General features: G+C 47.7%; 1 protein-coding gene across 1 annotated transcript in view; it reads left to right on the top strand.

The window, feature by feature from the left end:
• Positions 1-19,121, top strand: part of DOT1L (DOT1 like histone lysine methyltransferase) — a 63,140-nt gene that overhangs the window by 16,918 nt on the left and 27,101 nt on the right. The window contains exons 3-7 of the mRNA XM_036281622.1: positions 4,388-4,462; positions 7,869-7,932; positions 8,488-8,716; positions 10,829-10,923; positions 11,501-11,563. Of these exons, the coding sequence (XP_036137515.1) occupies positions 4,388-4,462; positions 7,869-7,932; positions 8,488-8,716; positions 10,829-10,923; positions 11,501-11,563 (526 nt within the window). The remainder of the gene's footprint in view (positions 1-4,387; positions 4,463-7,868; positions 7,933-8,487; positions 8,717-10,828; positions 10,924-11,500; positions 11,564-19,121) is intronic.

The following is a 19,121-nucleotide window of genomic DNA, read 5'->3' as shown; positions in this document are numbered from 1 at the left end:
GATAGAATGGGAAGGAGAGAGGGAGGAAGAGAGAGAGAGAGAAACATCAGTGTGAGACACATCGAGTGGCTGCCACCCACACGACCCCAACCGGGGTCGGGGACAGACTGCAACCGAGGTCTGTGCCCTTAGCGGGAACTGAACTTGGGTCTCTCTGGTTCGCGGGCCGACGCTCTAACCACTGAGCCAGACTGGCCAGGGCTAAAAAATCTTTTTTAAAAAATGCAACTGAAGCACAGAAACTGCACACGTGTGAAGTGTGCAGTCTGAGTAGGGTGGCTGTACACAAGTCCATGCAGAGCAGTCATGGCAACAGACATCTCTGTCCCTCACATTTCCTCATGTCCCCTGTAATCCATCTCCCCCTCACTCCTGTCCCCTGCAACCCTGATCTGCTTTCTGGCACTGCGGTTACTTTGCATTTTCTAAAGTTTTACCTCCTGCCTGAATTGTATACCCCATACGCATAGTTTTGAGATTCTCCGTTGTGTGTACCAGTTGCTTTTCTTTTTTATTACTGAATAGTGTGCCATTGTAGGAGGAACCACAGTTCTTTCATCCTGTGCACCTGTCCACCACATAATGGATGTGTTTCGGTTGTTTTCAACTTTGGCCACCCAGTGAGGACTCTTCCATTTTGTCCCATGTTCCTCTGACTTGCCCGCACCCATTCTGAGCACAGCCTCACTTTCTAGAATTAGAGTCGTCCTGAGTTTCCCACATCACACACACCCTTAGAATCGGCCACTTCTCCAGGGAGTTCTTTGTTTTGCCATTTCTTGAGATTGAATTGTTTGTCTACCCCTGACTAAGTTGTAAGAATTCTTAACATGTTCTGGCAGCGAGTGTCTGGTGAGGTGCTACATGAGGTGTGGTGTAGCTGACTGTGGTTTTAATGGCACCTCAATGAGTGGAAGCTTTTAACTAAGTTCATTCTTTGATGGTTAGTTGTCTGGGTCACATCCAGGAAATCTTTGCCTCCCGAGTTGCAAAGATAGTGACTGTCTTTCATTTTCTTCAAGAAGCTCTGTGGTTTTAGCTTTTACGTTCAGGTTTAAAATCAGTTGTGAATTAATCTTGGTTCGTGTCAAATGGGGTTTATGATTATGGAGGTGAAGATTCAATTTTTTACCATCTAATGCTTGGTGGTTCCAATTTCGTTTGTTGAAAAGATTCTTCCCCATCAAGTTGCCTTGGTGCTTTTATCAAAATTTCATGTTTATATGTTTGTTCTCTGGATTCTGTGTTCGGTGTCACTGCTCTATTTGTTTACCTCTGTCCAGTACCACACACTCCTGGTTACTGCAGATTTATATAGTAAGTCCAAAAAGAAGATAGTGTGAGTCTTGCAACAGTGCTGTTATTTTTAAAGATTATTTTGACTGTTTCAGGTTCTTTGCCTTTGTATGTCAATTTTAGAATCAGTTTGTCTGTTTCTCCAAAAAAGCCTGCTGGGCTTTTTATAGTGAGTACTTTGAGATGGAGTCTGGTTTGAGGAGGTGGTTTAACAATATTGAGGCTTGGATCCCATGAACATTGTTTATGTTGTCTTTAACTTTTCTCAACTTTTTTTTGTAGTTTTCAATGGAGTTCTTGCAAATCTTTCATTAAAATGATCCCTAAATGTTTTTGGTTTTTTTTTAAGTATTTTTAAAATGGATTTTAAAAAAATTCTTTTTCTAATCCTCACCTGAGGATATATATGTTTTTTCCCATTGATTTTTAGAGTGGGAGGGAGAGGGGGAGAGAGAGACACACTGATTGGCTGCCTCCTGCACAACACTGACTGGGGCCAGGGTTTGAACCTGTGACTGCTTGGTCCTCAGGCCGACACTCTGACCGTTGAGACAAATGGTCAGGGCTAAATGGATTTTTTCTAGAGACAGGGAGAGAGAGAAAGAGCGAAACATTGATGTTAGAGAGATACATTGCTCAGTGGCCTCTTGTAGGTGCAACAACCTGGGGTTGAACCCACAACCCAGGTATATGCCCTGACCGGGAATCGAACCCTTAACTTTCTGGTGCATGGGATGACACTCCAACTAACTGAGTCATACCAGCCAGGCTTAAGTATTTATATTTTAAGTAACATTAAAACAATATATATATATTATTTGTTGCTGGTATATACAAATATAGCTCATTTTTGCATGTTGATCATGTGTCCTGCGACCTTGCTGAATTCACGTCTTGAATTCTCTGTAAATTCCGAAGGCTAGACTACACACTTCATGTGTCAGTGAATAGTGATGGTTGTTTCTTCCTTTCCAGTAAAGACTGTCCATTTGTTTCTCATGCCATGTGTGTCTGGCCAGGACCTCTGTCTAGCACAGTGTTGAAGGGAAGTGGGGCCCACAGGCGTCCTCACCTGTCTCCACCCTCCTGGGAGTGTGAGTCTTGCACCCAGTTTGGTGTTAGCTGCAGGGCTCATGGTCTCCTGCCTGAAACCACATGTGCTGCTGACCAGAGAATTCCCCATCAGGAGCTGCTCACTGGGAGTAAAGGGGCTCACTCTGTAAGTGGAGGAGAGAGTGCTAATGCAACCCAGGGGCACTGACTGAGGGACCCTCGGGTCTGGGGAGCACTCGGGAGGTGACACATAGACTGCCCAGCTGGCCCTCCTGACTATGAGTTCGTAATGGGTCTCGAGGGGAGGGCACCCAGACTTCTGAAGTGGGAGTGTGGTCTGTGAGTATGTTTTGGGGGGACTGGGGTGAGGGGATGATAAAGAAAACTGCTAGCTGGATTCAGCAGCTGTTAGAAGTAATACTTCATGCAGGGTGAAGAAGTCTTGCCAGATGACACAGATACCCAGGGACAGAGAGAGCAGTTCCTTATTCCCTCTCAAGTCTCCTTGTGCTCCCAACCCCTCCTCCCATCCTCTGCAGAGCCCAGAACGGAGCCAGCAGACAAAGTGGAGCAAGTGGTTTCTTGCCCAGAGATAACAGCTTCACACCTGACCCCAAGCACTTTATCGGGTTGAGGACAGCTCTTTCCATTTCTAATTTCCTGAGTTTCATCATGAGTAGGGCTTCAGTTTTGTCATGTGCACTTTCTGCATCTATTAAGAAGACTGTAGTATATTTTTCTCCTTTATTCTGTTAATGAGGTGAATTACAGTGATTAATTATAGTGTTAACTCTTCATTCTTGGAATAAACCCCACTTGATAAAGGTGTGTTGCTGAATTCATTTGACTAATTAATATTTGTGAGGAATTTTTGTGTCTGTTGACGAGGGATACTGGTCTGTATAGTCCTTCTCGTAATGTCTTTACAAGGTTTTGTCTTTTTCCGGTTTTGCTATCGAGGTAATGTGGCCTCATAAAACTGAAAACATTTTGGTAGAATTGGTGCTGTTTCTTCTCAAATATTTGATAAGATGCACCAGTGAAGCCATCTGGCCTGGAGTTTTCTCCATGGGAAGGTATTTGATTAGGAAATCAGATTTCTTTAATTGGATAGGGCTATTCAGCTGTTCTGTTTCTTCTCATGTCAGTTTTGGTAATTTGTATCTTGCAAGGAATTTTTTCATTTCATCTAAATTGTTGAATTTATTGGCACACCATTTTTCATTATTTTTGATTTGCCTTTTATTCTTTGTATGATCTGTAGTGATGATGGTGCTTTTGCTATGTTTTTATTTTTTTATTTTTAAATCCTCACCCAAGGATATTTTTATATTTATCTTCAGATAGAGTGGGAGTGAGGGAGGGACAGGGGGGAGGGGGAAAGAAACACTGATGTGAGAGAGACACATCAATTAGCTGCCTCCCACCTGACCCCCACCAGGCTGGGACTGAACTGCAACCTAGGTACGTGCCCTTGACTGGAATCAAACCTGAGACTCTGGTCTGCGGGCCAGTGCTCTAACCACTGAGAAAAACCGGCCAGGGCTTTTATGATGTTTTTAAAGATTTTATCAGGACCCAGTAAGGGTTATACCTTGGGATTGGCTGATATATTTTCTCTTTTAATCTGTAGGTTCCCCCTTCATCTCCTTTTTTCATGCAGTGTGTCTGTTGAGAAAGCCCTGATTGTCATGGGTTAATTCTTCAATAGTAGTTCTCTTTCATTTCTAGTCAATACATTGCTTTTTAAGCTGTCTGGTTTGAGCTGATTGGTTTCCTCCATCCTATAACAGGTAAATCCATGAAGCTACCAAGAAAACATTGTTTGAACTTGAAGCTATATAAAATTTGCATAATTTACAGCCTCATTGTAACTTGACAGCATTTATTTTGAAGCAGTGCCTCTTTTTTCTTTCACATTGAGTAATGAGGATGTTTTCTTTTTACATTTGGGAATAAACAGTGTTTAAGAAAGTTAAGAATGAAATGTTGAGACTGAATAGTCATCTTCATTGCTGTTTCTGCTTTTGTATTTCAGATGGGTCTGTGAGGAAATCCCAGACCTCAAGCTCGCTATGGAGAATTACGTCCTAATCGACTATGACACCAAAAGGTAAGTGCGTTTCTGTCTGAGCTGCTTCTCTGCTGGCTGAACATATGGTGGGGACACAGCTTATAATTAGTTCTTCTTCGATGGTGCAAGCTGATCTGAAATTTCCTTTCAGAGTTGGCTGTAGTCTCTGTGGAGCTATTTTAGTAGGATATTTTTATCAGATATTGGCAGAGGCTGTTAGAGTGAGGACATAATTGAGAATGCCACATTGTGGCAATGGAATTTGGTCTGCGTGAAATCATCCCAAGTTACTAGTCACTATTTTCATAGCAGGCAACTTTAGCAGCCAACCTTTCTACCCAGGAGCTGCTGGTGGCCTGGCCTCTGGAGCCCCCGACCCTGGCCAGCCCCCATCCAACTCTCAGTTACTGTGTGCCCAGCCCTTTGGCCTCGTTCAGCAGTTTCCTGCAGGCACATCCTGATCTCAGAGGAGAGTTCTGTGGGTGGAGAAGGGAGAGGCCAGCTCTGGAATGCCAGATTGGAATTTTTTTGTTTTTCTTTGAGAAAGAAAGATGGCATTCCAGGCTCGTGCCCGTTTTAGCTCTCGGCAGGCTCGAAGTTGGCACCACCAAAGGTTGGTGCTGTCTGTGAGCTTAGCTCACTCTTGATGAAGAACATTGCTCAGAGGGACCTGGGAGCCCCCAGAAGGGCCCCGGCACCCAAGTGTTCTTCACTTGATCTCACTTTTGTGCTTAGAGGCCTTCTTAGTTCTCGGATCAGGGTTTCCTACCTCAGTCAGCCTCTGATTCTGTCCTCTCACCTCTTGCCCTCCTACTCACCTAATAATTGTTACCTTGTGTTGTAAAAAGAAGGGAATCGGCCCTGGCTGGTGTGGCTCAGTTGGAGCGTTGTTCCATACACTGAAGGGTCTTGGGTTCAGTTCCCAGTCAGTGTATATACTCAGGTTGTGGATTTGATCCTTGGTTGGGGTGCATATGGGAGGCAACAATCAATGTTTCTCTCTTACATCAATATTTCTCTCTCTCCCCCTCTCCCTCCTCTCTCTAAAATTAGTGAAAACATATCCTTGGGTGAGGATTGGGGTCGGGGGGAGAAGAAGGGAAGCGCAGCACTCTCTTTGCCCAGGGCATCAACCATGCTGTGGACCCCGCGACAGAGTCTTCTTGCCCCTGGGGTGAGGGTATTTAGGGGCACTGGCCCTTACATGTCAGTCACGTAGTTGGTGAAGCACATCTTTAGTAAGGGGGTGTCTCCTGTGTGCGGGGTCTACAGCAGCAGAGGTTTCAAAGGCACTTTTGCTATAAGACACTTGCAATGTGAGTTAGATGTTCTTCCTTCATGTTCAGTTGGCTTATAAAAGACTGGAAGGATGTCAGAATTGGCACAGAGCAGTGGGGCCAGTCTGTTGGCATCCCTCAATGGACTGGTGCAACCTCAGGGTCAGGCAAGCAGTGGGACTGTTTCTCTATTAAGCAAGGGGACAACAGGGACAGCCCATGGGAGGGCCTCTGTCCACTGTGAGCCTGCTTCTCCCTCATACCCCTCGTCATGTCCATCCTGTTTGTGCAGTTAGTCCTGTGGAATGTGCTGGAGCTCGTTTCTCCTGGGTTACTGACTCATTGCATCGGCCTTCTCTGACGTTTCTGGTCACTGGTCACTGTCACTGAGAACTCTTTGTGAGAACTCTTCAGGCTTTGGTGATGGCTACGCTGGCCTGTCCTTGAATTCTCTAGCTTTTTCTATCTTTCTTCTTCTTTGTTGTTGTTGTTAATCCTCACCTGAGGATATTTTTTCCATTGATTTTTTTTTTTTAGAGAGTGGAAGAAAAGGAGGGAGAGGGAGAGAGAGGGAGAGAAACATCAATGTGAGAGAGACTCATCAGTTGATTACCTCTCAAATGTGCCCCAACTGGGGCTGGGAATAGAACCCATAACCCATGCCCTTGACTGGAAATCAAACCTGAGACCCTTCCATTTGTGGGCTGATGCAACACCGGCCAGGGTGAACTCTAACTTTTTGTTTTTTTTTTAAATCCTCACCCGAGGATATTTTTCCATTTATTTTCAGGAGTGGGAGGGAGGGAGGGAGAGAGAGAGAGAGAGAAAGAAAGAGAAGCATTGATGTGAGAGAGACACGTCAATTTGTTGCCTTCCACATGACCCAGCCAGTGCCAGGGACTGAACCGCAACCAAGGTTCGTGCCCTTGACTGGATTCGAACCTGAGACTCTTTGGTCTGTGGGCTGATGCTCTAACCAATGAGCAAACCGGCCAGGACTGAACTCTAACTCTTTTAATGGCAGCTGCCATCCAGGGGAGTTGCAAATCTGTCATGTGGGCTCTGGTCTTAGTTGAATTTGTTACTTCTATTAGGGAGGAAAGTGCCCATAAACTCAGTAAATCTGGGGCTGAGGACAAGGGGTGGGTGGGTATAGAAAATGCATGTGGGGAGTAGTGGTTCCATGTCCTGTATGGAGAGGAGCCCGTTACTCAGCTGGCATCACCAAGCATCTCCCAGGTATAGTGGGAGCCCCGGGGATGCTCCCTTCATACAGCACACAAACTTGGACATGTCTCTCCCTTATGGCACTGTGGACATCAAGGTTGGGTCACTTTCTGTGGAGCCATCCTGGGCACTGTGGGGTGCTGAGCAGCATTCCTGGCCCCCACCTACTTGATGCCAGGAGCACTCCCATTATGACAATCACAGATGTCCCCAGATATCACCTAGTATTCCCTAGGAGAATGACTGCCCCTGGTGAGAACCCCTGGGTTACGGGATTTCATTGCAAATTAGCAACTGAAATAAAATTGATCATGTTTGGGATAATTTAGTTTCTTAGAAAACTCCCCCAAACTCTGTCATTAGGTATCTAACACATACTGTGTGTATCTTTGAAAGTGTCAGAAACTTTTAAAAAGTTTTAGTGAACAGAAGTGATATTAACATAAAGGGGGGAGGTGCTACCCTCCTTTCTGCACAGGTATAGCCCAGCAGAGCCAGTTGCCCTTTCTGCCTGTGGGTGCTCTCAGCACTTATCCGAGTCAGGGCCAAGGGTGGGAGGCCTTCAGGATCCAGCCAGCGAAAGAAAGGCCCTAGGAGCCCTCCTGGCTGGGTGGGGAGTGAGGGCCCAGTCTGGGTCCCACTCCCCATGGGGCTCTAGGAATAGCTGTGTAAACCCTTTTCTGATCTAAGGCCTGCTGGGAACACTGTTGACCTCGGGTTTGGCCTGTGAGCACATGATATAGCCTCATAGCCATGATTACCTCAGCCTGAAACTCTTGGCCCAGCCTTGTTACCCATATAGGGTACTCCTCGGTGTCCTGTGACCTCTGGGTGGGAGCCAAGCTCTACCTGACCCTGTGCCACCTGTCCACATGCCATCCCCTCTTGGTGTCCTATTCTGAGCTTGACAGTAACCAGCAGTTTTCTTTTGCCTTTTTCAGCTTCGAAAGCATGCAGAGGCTCTGTGACAAGTACAACCGGGCCATCGACAGCATCCACCAGCTGGTAGGTGGTCTCGCTCGCACCTCATGCCTGTCTCTTCATCTAGGCTCCAACTGTGGTTCTCAACCCCTTTCTTCTTCACGTTACCTAATCCCAGGGCTGGAAGCCTGAGGCCAAGGGGCCCTGACTCTTTAGCTCTCTGCGGCTCTGGGCCCATTGCCCATTTTTTTTCCCAGGTAGATTTTCAGGAAGACTGCCTTTCTGAGGCCAGGCTTCCAGAATCCACGGGCTAATAGCCCTGTTGTCTGGTGAGGCAGTGTGGCAGCACCAGGACCCAGGCAGTGAGCATTATGTGCACTGAGGGCCTCGCTGCTCGCCAGTACTCACATACACATGCATGCACACACTCGCATGCACACCTATACACATACTCATATTCTATACACACTCAGGCTCATACACACACATGTACACAGACACACTCATGTTTACACATATTCGATACACACTTGCATACTTTTTTCAATAGGGAGCAGTAACCTGGTTTTGGGGTGTAAAGGTCGTAGGGTGCATTTCCTCCCATGTGACGCATTTCAGCGCTCTCCTTGATGTCCTCAGTGGAAGGGAACCACACAGCCCATGAAGCTGAACACACGGCCATCCAATGGGCTCCTGCGGCACATCCTGCAGCAGGTTTACAACCACTCGGTGACGGACCCTGAGAAGCTCAACAACTACGAGCCCTTCTCTCCAGAGGTGTATGGGGAGACCTCCTTTGACCTGGTCGCGCAGATGATTGATGAGATCAAGATGACTGAGGATGACCTGTTTGTGGACCTGGGAAGTGGTGAGTATGGGACAGGTGGGCCCAGGGCTATGCTCCAAGTCTCCGCACCTCCTCTGTGAAAAGTTCAGAGTGTGGAGTTGCTGGAGGGGGCAGGTCCTCCCTCAGACCCACCGCCCCATTCAACCTTCCTGCAGAACCCCTGGCTCCCCTAGAGATAGAGGGAACCGCTCTATCCTGACAGGTTCTAACTAAGTCCCTTCTCTCCTGCCTCTCAAGACCTGTGGCGGAGGGGTGGTGTCCACTTTGGCACTTTCCAGCCCCAACAGCCCCTTACTTTTTTTTTTGTTAAGCCTCACCCAAGGATCTTTTTAATTGTTTATTTTTTTAATCCTCACCCAAGGATATTTTTCCATTGATTTTCTAGATAGAGTGGAATGAATGGAAGAGGGAGGGAGGGAGGGAGAGAGAGAGAGAGAGAGAAAGAAACATCAATGTGAGAGAGACACTTTGGTTGCCTCCCACATAGCCCGGCATGGCCAGGGATCAAACCTACAACCCAGGTATGTGCCTTTGACCAGAAATCAAACCTGCAACCCTTTGGTCTACAGGTCGATCCTCTAACTGCTGAGCCAAACTGGCCAGGGCCCCCTACTTCTTTGTTATGGGACATCTTCAGCGCCAGTGGAGGCTTCTGGGTGTAGGGTCTATCTTAGCAGGACATCCACAGGGCCCTGGCAGATGTGCACAAGATGAGCTTTATAGAATAAGTATGCATCAGGCTCATTGATTCCTGGTAGGATGTTCTGATTGGCATGTCAGGGCTGATTATGTAACTGTCAAACATTAGATTGCTCTACTAGGAACCTTGTACACAGCCCTCCTTTGTGGTGTCTTTGCCGTCCCCATGTGACCTTGTTTCTACACAACAACCTCATGCTTACAGAGTTGAAAGCTCTGTCTCAGGCAGGCATGTGTGTCCTCAGCGCCTTAGGACAGATGAGTTTTTGGTAGCGTCATTTTTAGTTTAAGCCCTCTTCATGCACACAATTCATATATATATATATATATTTTAATCCTTTTTAATAAGATATTTTTTAAACACCAAACTGGCCAGGGCACAATTCATATTTTAATTGGAACACAAGGGTTCCAGAGCCAGTTATTTAGAAGTTATTTCTCTTATATTGAAAGGGTGATGATTTTTGAAAACCACCAGTCTTGTGCCTGGCTCTCACCACCTCCTCATGACCACTACCTTTGGACCTTCATTTACCTATGTCTATAAACAGTGTGCTTATTTTTATTATTTGAATACCTTCTATTTGAAATAGAAAATTGAGCCCTGGCCAGTTTGGCTCAGCGGTTAGAGCGTCGGCCTGCGGTCCAGAGGGACCTGGGTTCAGTTCTCACTAAGGGCACGTGCCTCAGTTGCGGTTTGTCTCCAGCCCTGGTTGGTCGTGCGGGTGGCAGCCACTCCATGTGTCCCTTTCACGTCGATGTTTCTCTCTCTCTCTCTCTCTCTCTCTCCCCCTCTCTCCCTCTCTCTCCCTTCCTCTCTCTCCCTCCCGCTCTATCTGAACAAAAAATGGAAAAATGTCCTCGGGTGAGGATAAAAAAAAAGAAAATTGAGGGGCTTCTAACACATTATTTGAAATGCAAAACTGACCTCTTGTGGGAAAGGAGGTTGCTGGCTAAGGTCCACAGTGTCACACACTGACAGGCAGTGCCTCTTTTCTGAAGTAGGACAACCCATCTGCCAGCTGTTTGGCCTGCTTGTCTGGCTGCGCAGCAATGCCACCTCCAATCCCGCTTTAAAAACCCAGTCAATGAAAAGTATTGATGGTATTCTCAAGGCAATGTCAGATCTGGTGAGCCTTGCTGTGCTGTTGTGGCAATGTAGTTTGGATTTGAGGTGGATGGGACCCTTACCCTGAGACATCCATCTCTTGGGACTGTGTCTTTGGATAGTTCATGCCACATCTGGCTGTAGACCAAGAATGATTCCAATTGTGGGAGCCAGAGTGTGACAGTCATCCCCTAGTGAGCTCTCATGCCTTCATGGAGAGTCTTGGGGCTCTGCCTGTTACCTTCCTGGCCACTGCCCACCTGGTCCCCCCTCCCATTATGGTGCTGCATCTGTGACGGCCCCTCCCCCTACCTTTCTCTCTGAAGGAGTGGGCCAGGTCGTGCTGCAGGTCGCCGCGGCCACCAACTGCAAACATCACTACGGAGTCGAGAAAGCCGACATCCCAGCCAAGTACGCGGAGGTGAGCTGATTTGGGGACTTAGCCCTGTGTTTGTGCCTCTTTTCTTTCTCACGTTTGTTTGACCCCACCCACAGGTGGCTGGGGAGGTGTATGCTGGGACATGGGGAGGGTGGGTCTTCCAGGCAGGGGCTCCAGGGACTCCGTGGTCTCCAGTGTGAGTTTGGGCCCCTATCAGTATGTTTCCATTCCTCTGGAAGCTACAGCCTCCTTGCCTCCATGGTGGGGTCAGCTGGTGACACTCTCTGGGGAGTGGATGGATCTGAGCATCATCTTATCCCACAAAAGCATTTGTGGCTTGGACTCTGCTGGCCTCTCAGTTCCCAGGTTGGAAACTGTCACAGGCCCGTCTACCATCCATAGGATCCCCAGAATCCTGGAGCTGTTGCTCATGGGTTGTGTGGGTGGAGGAGGCAGACTGGCAGTCTCAGCTCGATCTGTCAGAGCAGGAAGGGGACCAGAGGGTGGACGGGTCTTGAGGAGCCACAGGCTGCCTGCCCGAGTGCATGGAGAGGGCCTCCTCTGCCTCCCTGGTTGTCCTGGGTTTCTGACGAGCTGTGTCTGTTTTGTTTCTTTGCAGACCATGGACCGAGAGTTCAGGAAGTGGATGAAATGGTATGGAAAAAAGCATGCAGAATACACAGTGAGTGCCATCGCTCCATGCCCCTGCGGCTAACGAGTCACTTTACTTCCTCCTCCTCCCGGACCCGCCGTTTGTCTCCTCCTGTGGGATCCAGCTCATCCCCACTGGTGCCACCCCTCCTCACCCATCCTTGCCCTGGCCTGGCTCAAGCTGGGCATGCCTCGTCATTGGAAAAAGGCCTGCTTAGCTCCATCTAGGAGCCTCTTGAATGGGACAGCTGGCATTACCCAAAAGTTCTCCCTCCTCTCTTCCCCTGTTTCTTTTTCACCATTTGTTGGCCATGCTTGTCTTCCTTTTTCAGTTGCCACCTTGAGGGGCGGATTCTAACTCCTCCATGCTCTAAGGGAACAGAGATGGCACATTGTGGCATCTTTCTTTCTGAGCCCTTGGCTACATAAGGGTAATCACCTGCCTTCTGTGTGTGTCTGGGCACCTGGTGAGCTCTCAGGGAGCACTTGGGACTCCTTCTGAGGCAGCTCCTTTTTCCATGTCATTCATGTATGTGTGTGTAGTGGAGGTGGTGCGGGTGGGTAATAGGATGTGGAGGAAATAGCCTCTTCCCCATCTACCGGCTGGCTGAGTGGCATCTTCCTCTTGCTGCCTTCCTAGCAGCATGTGACCCAGCTCACAAGCCCCTTTTATTGGCAAGGCTGAGATTAGGGGCAGCATTCTCTATGGCTCTCTAGGCTCCCCCTCAGTCTCCATCACTCAGCCCAGCCTTTCGACACTATAGTTCCTCAGGCCCTGGCCTAGATCATCTGGTCTTACTGCTTCTCCTGCACAGGGCATCTGTGTCCACATCTTGACATGCATTCCCGTGCTCAAGATTTCCCGTTCATCTTTCTACCAGGGTTTCTTCTGCTACCCATGGACACAAAGACGTCATGTGGTCTCTATTTGGCATGGGTCTAAAACCAGATCTTTAACAGGTCCTTCTCTTCCCATCTCAGTTCATCACCCACCACATACCCAGTTGTTGAGGCCAAAGCCACTTAGATTCTACCTGGTTCCACCAGCTGGTCCTGTGGCTCTTTCCTTCCAAAGAGCTCTCACAACTATTCTGTCCTTTCTCTTTCCACTGTCACTAGTTGGAGCAGGCTGTCCCATGGGATATTGACTTCTGAGCTGGAATTGATGTTTCTTACACGTTAGAGAAATAGAATAAATTATATAATCATAATTTGGGTATTGATTGGGGGTGCAGGAGAGCAGGAAAAAGGAAATTTCCTGCTCCTTAAAAACAGTATAATAGCTTCTTCTTTCACGGATCACGCTTTTGGTGTATTTAAGAGTTCTCCCTATCCCTGGCCAGTTTGCTCAGTGCTCAGTGGTTAGAGCATCGGCCCGCAGACCAGAGAGTCCCAGGATCAGTTCCTGCTAAGGGCACATACCTCAGTTGCAGTTTGTCCCTGGCCCCAGTTGGGGTCCTGTGGGTGGCAACCACTCAGTGTGTCTCTCTCACATGGATGTTTTCCTCTTTCTCTCTTCCCCCCTCTCTCCTTCCTGCTCTGTCTGAAAGATAAATGGAAAAATGTCCTTGGGGCCCTGGCCGGTTTTGCTTAGTGGTTAGAGCGTCAGCCCGTGGACCAGAGAGTCCATCCTGGGTTAGGTTCCTGCTAAGGGCACGTACCTCAGTTGCGGTTTGTCCTCGGCCCTGGTTGGGGCCGTATGGGGGCAACCAGTCAATGTGTCTCTCTCACATTGATGTGTCTCTCTCTCTTCCCCCCTCTCCCCTTCCCACTCTGTCAGAAGATAAATGCAAAAATGTCCTCGGGTGAGGATTAAAAAAAAGAAGAGTTCTTGTTAAAACCTAAGGTCACCTAGGTTTACCCTTACAATATCTTACAGGAGCTTTAGTTTTGTGTGTCTTTTTTAAGTCTGTGATCTATTTAAGGTAATTTTTGCGAAGGATATAAGGTCTTTGTCTTGATTCATTTCTTGTCTTTTTTTTTATCCTCACCCGAGGACACTTTTCCATTTTTTGTTCAGATAGAGTGGGAGGGAGGGAGAGAGAGAGAAACATCGATGTGAAAGGGACACATCGAGTGGTCGCCACCCAGACGATCCAACCAGGGCCGGGGACAAACTGCAACCGAGGTACGTGCCCTTAGTGGGAACCGAACCCGGGTCTCTCTGGACCGCAGGTCGATGCTCTAACCACTGAGCCAAACCGGCCAGGGCTTGATTCATTTCTTCATATGTGGAGATCAAGTTGTTCCAGCACCATTTGTTGCAAAAACCTTCTTTACTCTTTTGTCAAAGATCAGTTGGCTGTGTTTGTGGGGGTCTGTTTCTGGGCTCTCTGTTCTATTCCATTGATCTATGTGTCTGTTCTGTCATTAGTGCATGCTGTCTTGATTACTGCAGCTTTAGAGTGAGTTTTGAAGTCAGATAGCATCATCCTCTAATTTTGTTCTTCTTCAATATTGTGTTGCCTATTCTGAACCTTTTGTCTCCATGTAGACTTTAGAATCAGTGTGTCAATATCCACACAATAATTTGCTGAGATTCTAAGTGGGATTGCATTGAATCTGTAAGAACTGACATCTTGACAATATTGATTCTTCCCATTCATGAACATTGACTATTTCTCCATTCACCTAGTTCTTTGACTTCTTTCATCAGAGTTTTGTAGTTTTCTTCCTATAGATCTTGTACATATTTTGTTAGATTAATACCTATTTTTCTCCTTTTGTTGTGATGCTGATAATAAATGGTATTGTTGTTTTAATTTTAAATTCTGTTTGTTTGTTGCTGGTTTATAAGAAACCAACTGACCTTTACATATTGTATATTAATATATAATAATACCTTTATCCTGTAATCTTGCTATAATTGAGTATTAGTTTTGGTTTTTTTGTTAATTCTTTCAGATTTTCTGCATAGAGGATCATGTCATCTGCGAACAGACCGTTTTATCTCTTCTTTTCCAATCTGTACACCTTGCATTTGCTTTTATTTTCTCATTGTATTAGCTAGGACTTCCAGTATGGTGTTGAAAAGCGGGGGTGAGGAGGCATCCTACCTTGTTTGCAATCTTAGCTAGAAAACTTCAAGTTTCTCACTATGGATTGACGCTTGCTGTAGGTATTTTGTGGATGTTCTTTCTCAGGTTGACAGAGGTCCCCTCTATTCCTATTTTGCTGAGATTCATTATCATGAAAAGGTGTTGGATTTTGCTAAATGCATTTTCTGCATCTGTTGATAGAATCATGTGGTTTTTGTCATTGTGGCCCACTGACATGATGGAGGTTCATTGAGCTGACTGTCCATACCCAGGGTAAATCCCACTGGCTCGTGGTGTGTATTCTTAAACGTTGTTTGTTTTTTGTGTGTGCTCTTGTCTTGTTGAAGATTTTTGCATCTATGTTTTTTTCTTATATATAAGTCTTTGATTTTGGCGTTGGGTGATATTCACCTCATATAGTGAGTTTGAAAGTGCTCCCTCCTATGCTATTATGCTTTTCCTGGACTAGGACTTGCACATTTAGAGTGTGGGCCTAGTTCTCCTTCCTTTTTTCTTGGTGGAATGTCTTCCAGAATTTTCTTTGCACAGTGAAAGGTGAGGAATCATATTCTTTGACCTCTCCTGTTCCTCCTACATCTAAAGTTCTCTGGCATTTGTCCTGCAGGCTGATTGGGCAGTAAGTTCAACTGCTTCTTATTCCCAGGAAACTTTTTCCCTCCTAGTTTTTGTATCCACTGGCTGAGAATTCCACATGGGTAACCATTTTTCTAAGACTTAACGACTCTCTTTTTTTTTTTTTTTTTTTATCCTCACCTGGGGACATTTTTCCATTTTTTGTTCAGGTAGAGTGGGAGGGGGAGAGAGGGGGAGAGAGAGAGAGAAACATCGATGTGAAAGGGACACATCGAGTGGCTGCCACCCGCACGACCAACCAGGGCCGGGGACAAACTGCAACCGAGGCACATGCCCTTAGCGGGAACCGAACCCGGGTCTCTCGGGACCGCAGGCCGACGCTCTAACCGCTGAGCCAAACCGGCCAGGGCTTAATGACTCTCTTAAAACACAGGGTTTTTGTTTATTTGTTTTTTTTTTTTTAATATGTTTTATTGATTTTTTAGAGAGAGAGGAAGGGAGAGAGAGATAGAAGTATCAGTGTGAGAAAGACACATCAGTTGGTCGCCTCTTGCAGGTGCCCTGACAGGGCCAGGGATTGAACCTGCAACCCAGGTACGTACCCTTGACAGGCATGGGCCGACGCTCTAACCACTTGGCAACACCAGCCAGAGCCAAAACACAGGTTTTTGAGTTCAAAAGAATGCTTTTTGCTTCTGGCGAGTGAGTCCAACAGTTCCAGACACACAGTATAAGAAATTTTATTGATCAGGTTCCCAAAATAGCCCTGATCAATCCATGTCTGGCTTTCAGCACTCTGTTTGGAGTACAGTTTGGAGGAGGCTGGGGGTGGGGTTGTGCCCTAGGCACATCATTTCTCCTTCCTTCTTCCTCCTTCTGTCACCATCAAGAGGTAGAGCCTAGGTCTGTGGGTGTTTGAGGGTCAGTGATGCATCTGAACATTGTGCTGCATATTTGGGCACAGAAGAGGGGCTCCCTGCATGGAAACCATGTCATTCTTTTGGTCTTGTGGAGATTAGGGTGCTCCTTAACTCCACGTGGCCTCTGCGAAGTGGCAGGGAACAGAATTTGACTAAAAGGACACTTGGTTCCAGCCTTGCTGGGGTCTGGAATAAGCTGGCTGCAGGCTGAGCAGTCATCTGTGCCTTTGGGGTCCTCTCTCCTGCTTCCAGAGCTCATTCTGTTGCATGTAGCCCTGCTCCAAGAGGGTCTAGTAGAGTCTGCCTGATTGCTAGATGCCTGGATTTGGCAGGAACGTGAGTCCTGGGTCTTGAGAGACCTCCCAGCAGCTTTCTGTGGCTTTGACCAGGCGCCGGGTTGGCAAGCGGAGTCCTGCCTCCTGTTACTTAAGAATTGCAGAGGAACAAAGCCAACAGGAGCCTAAAAATAGCCCAGTGTACTTCTCTAGGCCCCAGAGTCTGCTTCTCAGGGCCAAGGATCCCTGGTGGCCCTTCTCCTCCTCTGTTTCCCTCTCCACCTGCAGAGGCACCGCCTAGCCAGGCAAGGCCAGCCTCTGCCCCTGACCCTCCCTGTCCTGTATCCCAGCAGTTGCCAGGTGTCCAGAACCTTCCTGCCCATTCATATTTCTTCTTTTGTTGGAGCCCTATCCCCTCTTTCCATTTGGCTTCTGTCTGCTTATCTCTCATACCTCAGGGCACTCCCTCCACCTGGGAGATGCTTTGTCCAGCTCTCTGCTCAGGCTGATGTCTGGAGCCTCCACAGCACCTCAGTTGTCTGCTCACAACCTGACCATGTGTTCTTGGCTCATGATGATGGGCCTAGCACCCAGGTTTCACTCAGTGTGTGGCACCTTAAGCAGCTGCAGTCTTATGGAAGTGCTGTGTGGGAAAGGTGCCCAGTAGCTGTGGACCTGCCTGTGCCCCTGGGGACAGATGCCTCTACAGGAAGTGTCTCGGGTCCTCCACCTGGGTAAGAGCTGCTCCGTTCAGGCTTGTCCACATTAGGACAGCCTGATGCTGCTGAGAGGCAGAAGGTGCAGAGTTGTCGAGTACTGGAATGTTGGCTGCTTTGTCTTTAGGAAAGTCATCTGGAGCTACATGCATTCTGGAGGCACTGGCACAGCTTTACTCTGGCCCGCCTCTGGGTTGAGTCTGTGGGAGTCAGACAGTTCAGCTGGGCATTGTCTGTAGATCTGTGACTGCTTTGGGGCAGGTTGGCAGAATGACAAAGCCTAGGGCCTCCTCTCAGTGGCTCTCACTCACCTGGCTTTGAGTGGGGCCTGCCTTGGTCTCCCCATTGGAGTGGATGCTTCACACAAGCCATGCTCTTTTTCCTGGATGTTGAGAGCATGTGAGTTTCGTACAGGTGTGGGTGGTGGCTCCCAGGAGGATGTCTGTGTTGAAGCAGAGCTGGCTGGGACAGGGGTGTGATCACCCTGCCTGAGTCAGACTCTGGACCTGCCTGCTAGCTTGGAACACGAGCAAATTTTGTTTTCCCATGGAAAGGATGATATGTATGCCGGGAGCTCTTCCCATCTCTCTTTCCCCTCATGCATGTTTCCACAGATGGGAGAAATAAGAGAACTCCGTGATATTGGGGCCAGTCACAGGTTTTTGTAGGGGAACGTATACATCTTTCTGGCTGGAGTTAACTCGGGCACATTGGCCTCAGTGACACAGAACCTGCTCAGCCAGTCACTCCTCAGATGGTCACAACCCAAGAGCGGTGGGGCCTGGCAAGCAGAGGCAAAATGAGCAGTGATGCTGTGTCTTGAAACTATGGCCTAGACAAGGGAGTCTCCAGGATGAATTAGGCCATGCCAGGAGGAGCCTAGCCTAAAATTATCTGTGTCAGGGTCCTCAGGACCACCCCCAGGTTTGGGGATTTGCAGGAAGACCCTAGGACAAAGTAGGTAGACATCCTCATGGTTGTGGTTTATACAGAGATTAGACAGAAGATAGATGTTAGGCCTTTTCTGGGAGCTGTCTTGCACAGCACCAGTGAGGACTTTGGCCTCGAATCACTCCCCTATGTCCTGTCTGGGCTGTTCATGGCTATCAGTGGCAGATGGCAGATTCCAAGGTTCCTCAGGTGGGGGAGAAGATGTGGGCAGGCCCTTACACAGCACCTGAGTGTTTTAATTTTTTTTTTTTTATTCTCACCCAAGGACATTTTCCCATTTTTTGTTCAGATAGAGTGGGAGGGAGGGAGAGAGAGAGAAACATTGACGTGAGAGAGACACATCGAGTGGTTGCCACCCACACAACCCAACCAGGGCCGGGGACAAACTGCAATCGAGGTAGGTGCCCTTAGTGGGAACCGAACCTGGGTCTCTCTGGACTGCCGGCCGGCGCTCTAACTGCTGAACCAAACCAGCCAGGGTGCACCTGAGTGTTTTAGAATGGGTCACTTCCTCATGCCCTGTGCCGTCACATCACATGCATCATGTCACAAGATATCCTGTGTGGTTTCCATATGTGCCCTGAAGGACATAGAATTTGCAGCTACTCCTGCCCTGAGCACATGGTCTCACTGCATTGTGACAGTAACACTCATAGGACACTCTGCTTAGGGTCTTCCTTCTGTCCTATCCAGAGAGCGATGCAGTGCCCATCAGGCTCCTGCTGTCTTCTCGAGGAGAAGGAATTTCTGGTCACCTCACAGCACTTGTGGTATAGATGAGGGCCTATCAGCAGTCACCCCTAGCCCATTACAACCACTAACCTACTTCCTGTCTCTCTGGATTTGCTTATTCTGGACGTTTCACATGAATGGAATCACACATTTGGTGGTCTTTTGGGTCTAGATTCTCTTACTGTGTATCATGTCAGGTTCATCCACATTGTAGCGAGTATCAGTGCTTCACTTCTTTTCATGGCTGAGTAATACTCCAGTGTATGGATAGGTCACTTGTGTTTATCTGTCCATCCATGGATGGGCGTTTGGGTTGTTCCCACTTTGGTTCTGCTGTGAATCGTGCTATTTTGGATGTCCAAA

The sequence above is a fragment of the Molossus molossus genome, unplaced genomic scaffold, assembly GCF_014108415.1.
Source record: "Molossus molossus isolate mMolMol1 unplaced genomic scaffold, mMolMol1.p scaffold_m16_p_4, whole genome shotgun sequence".
NCBI lineage: Eukaryota > Metazoa > Chordata > Mammalia > Chiroptera > Molossidae > Molossus > Molossus molossus.
The sequence above is the reverse complement of the archived record's forward strand: the minus strand, read 5'-3'. Positions and strand labels throughout refer to the sequence as shown.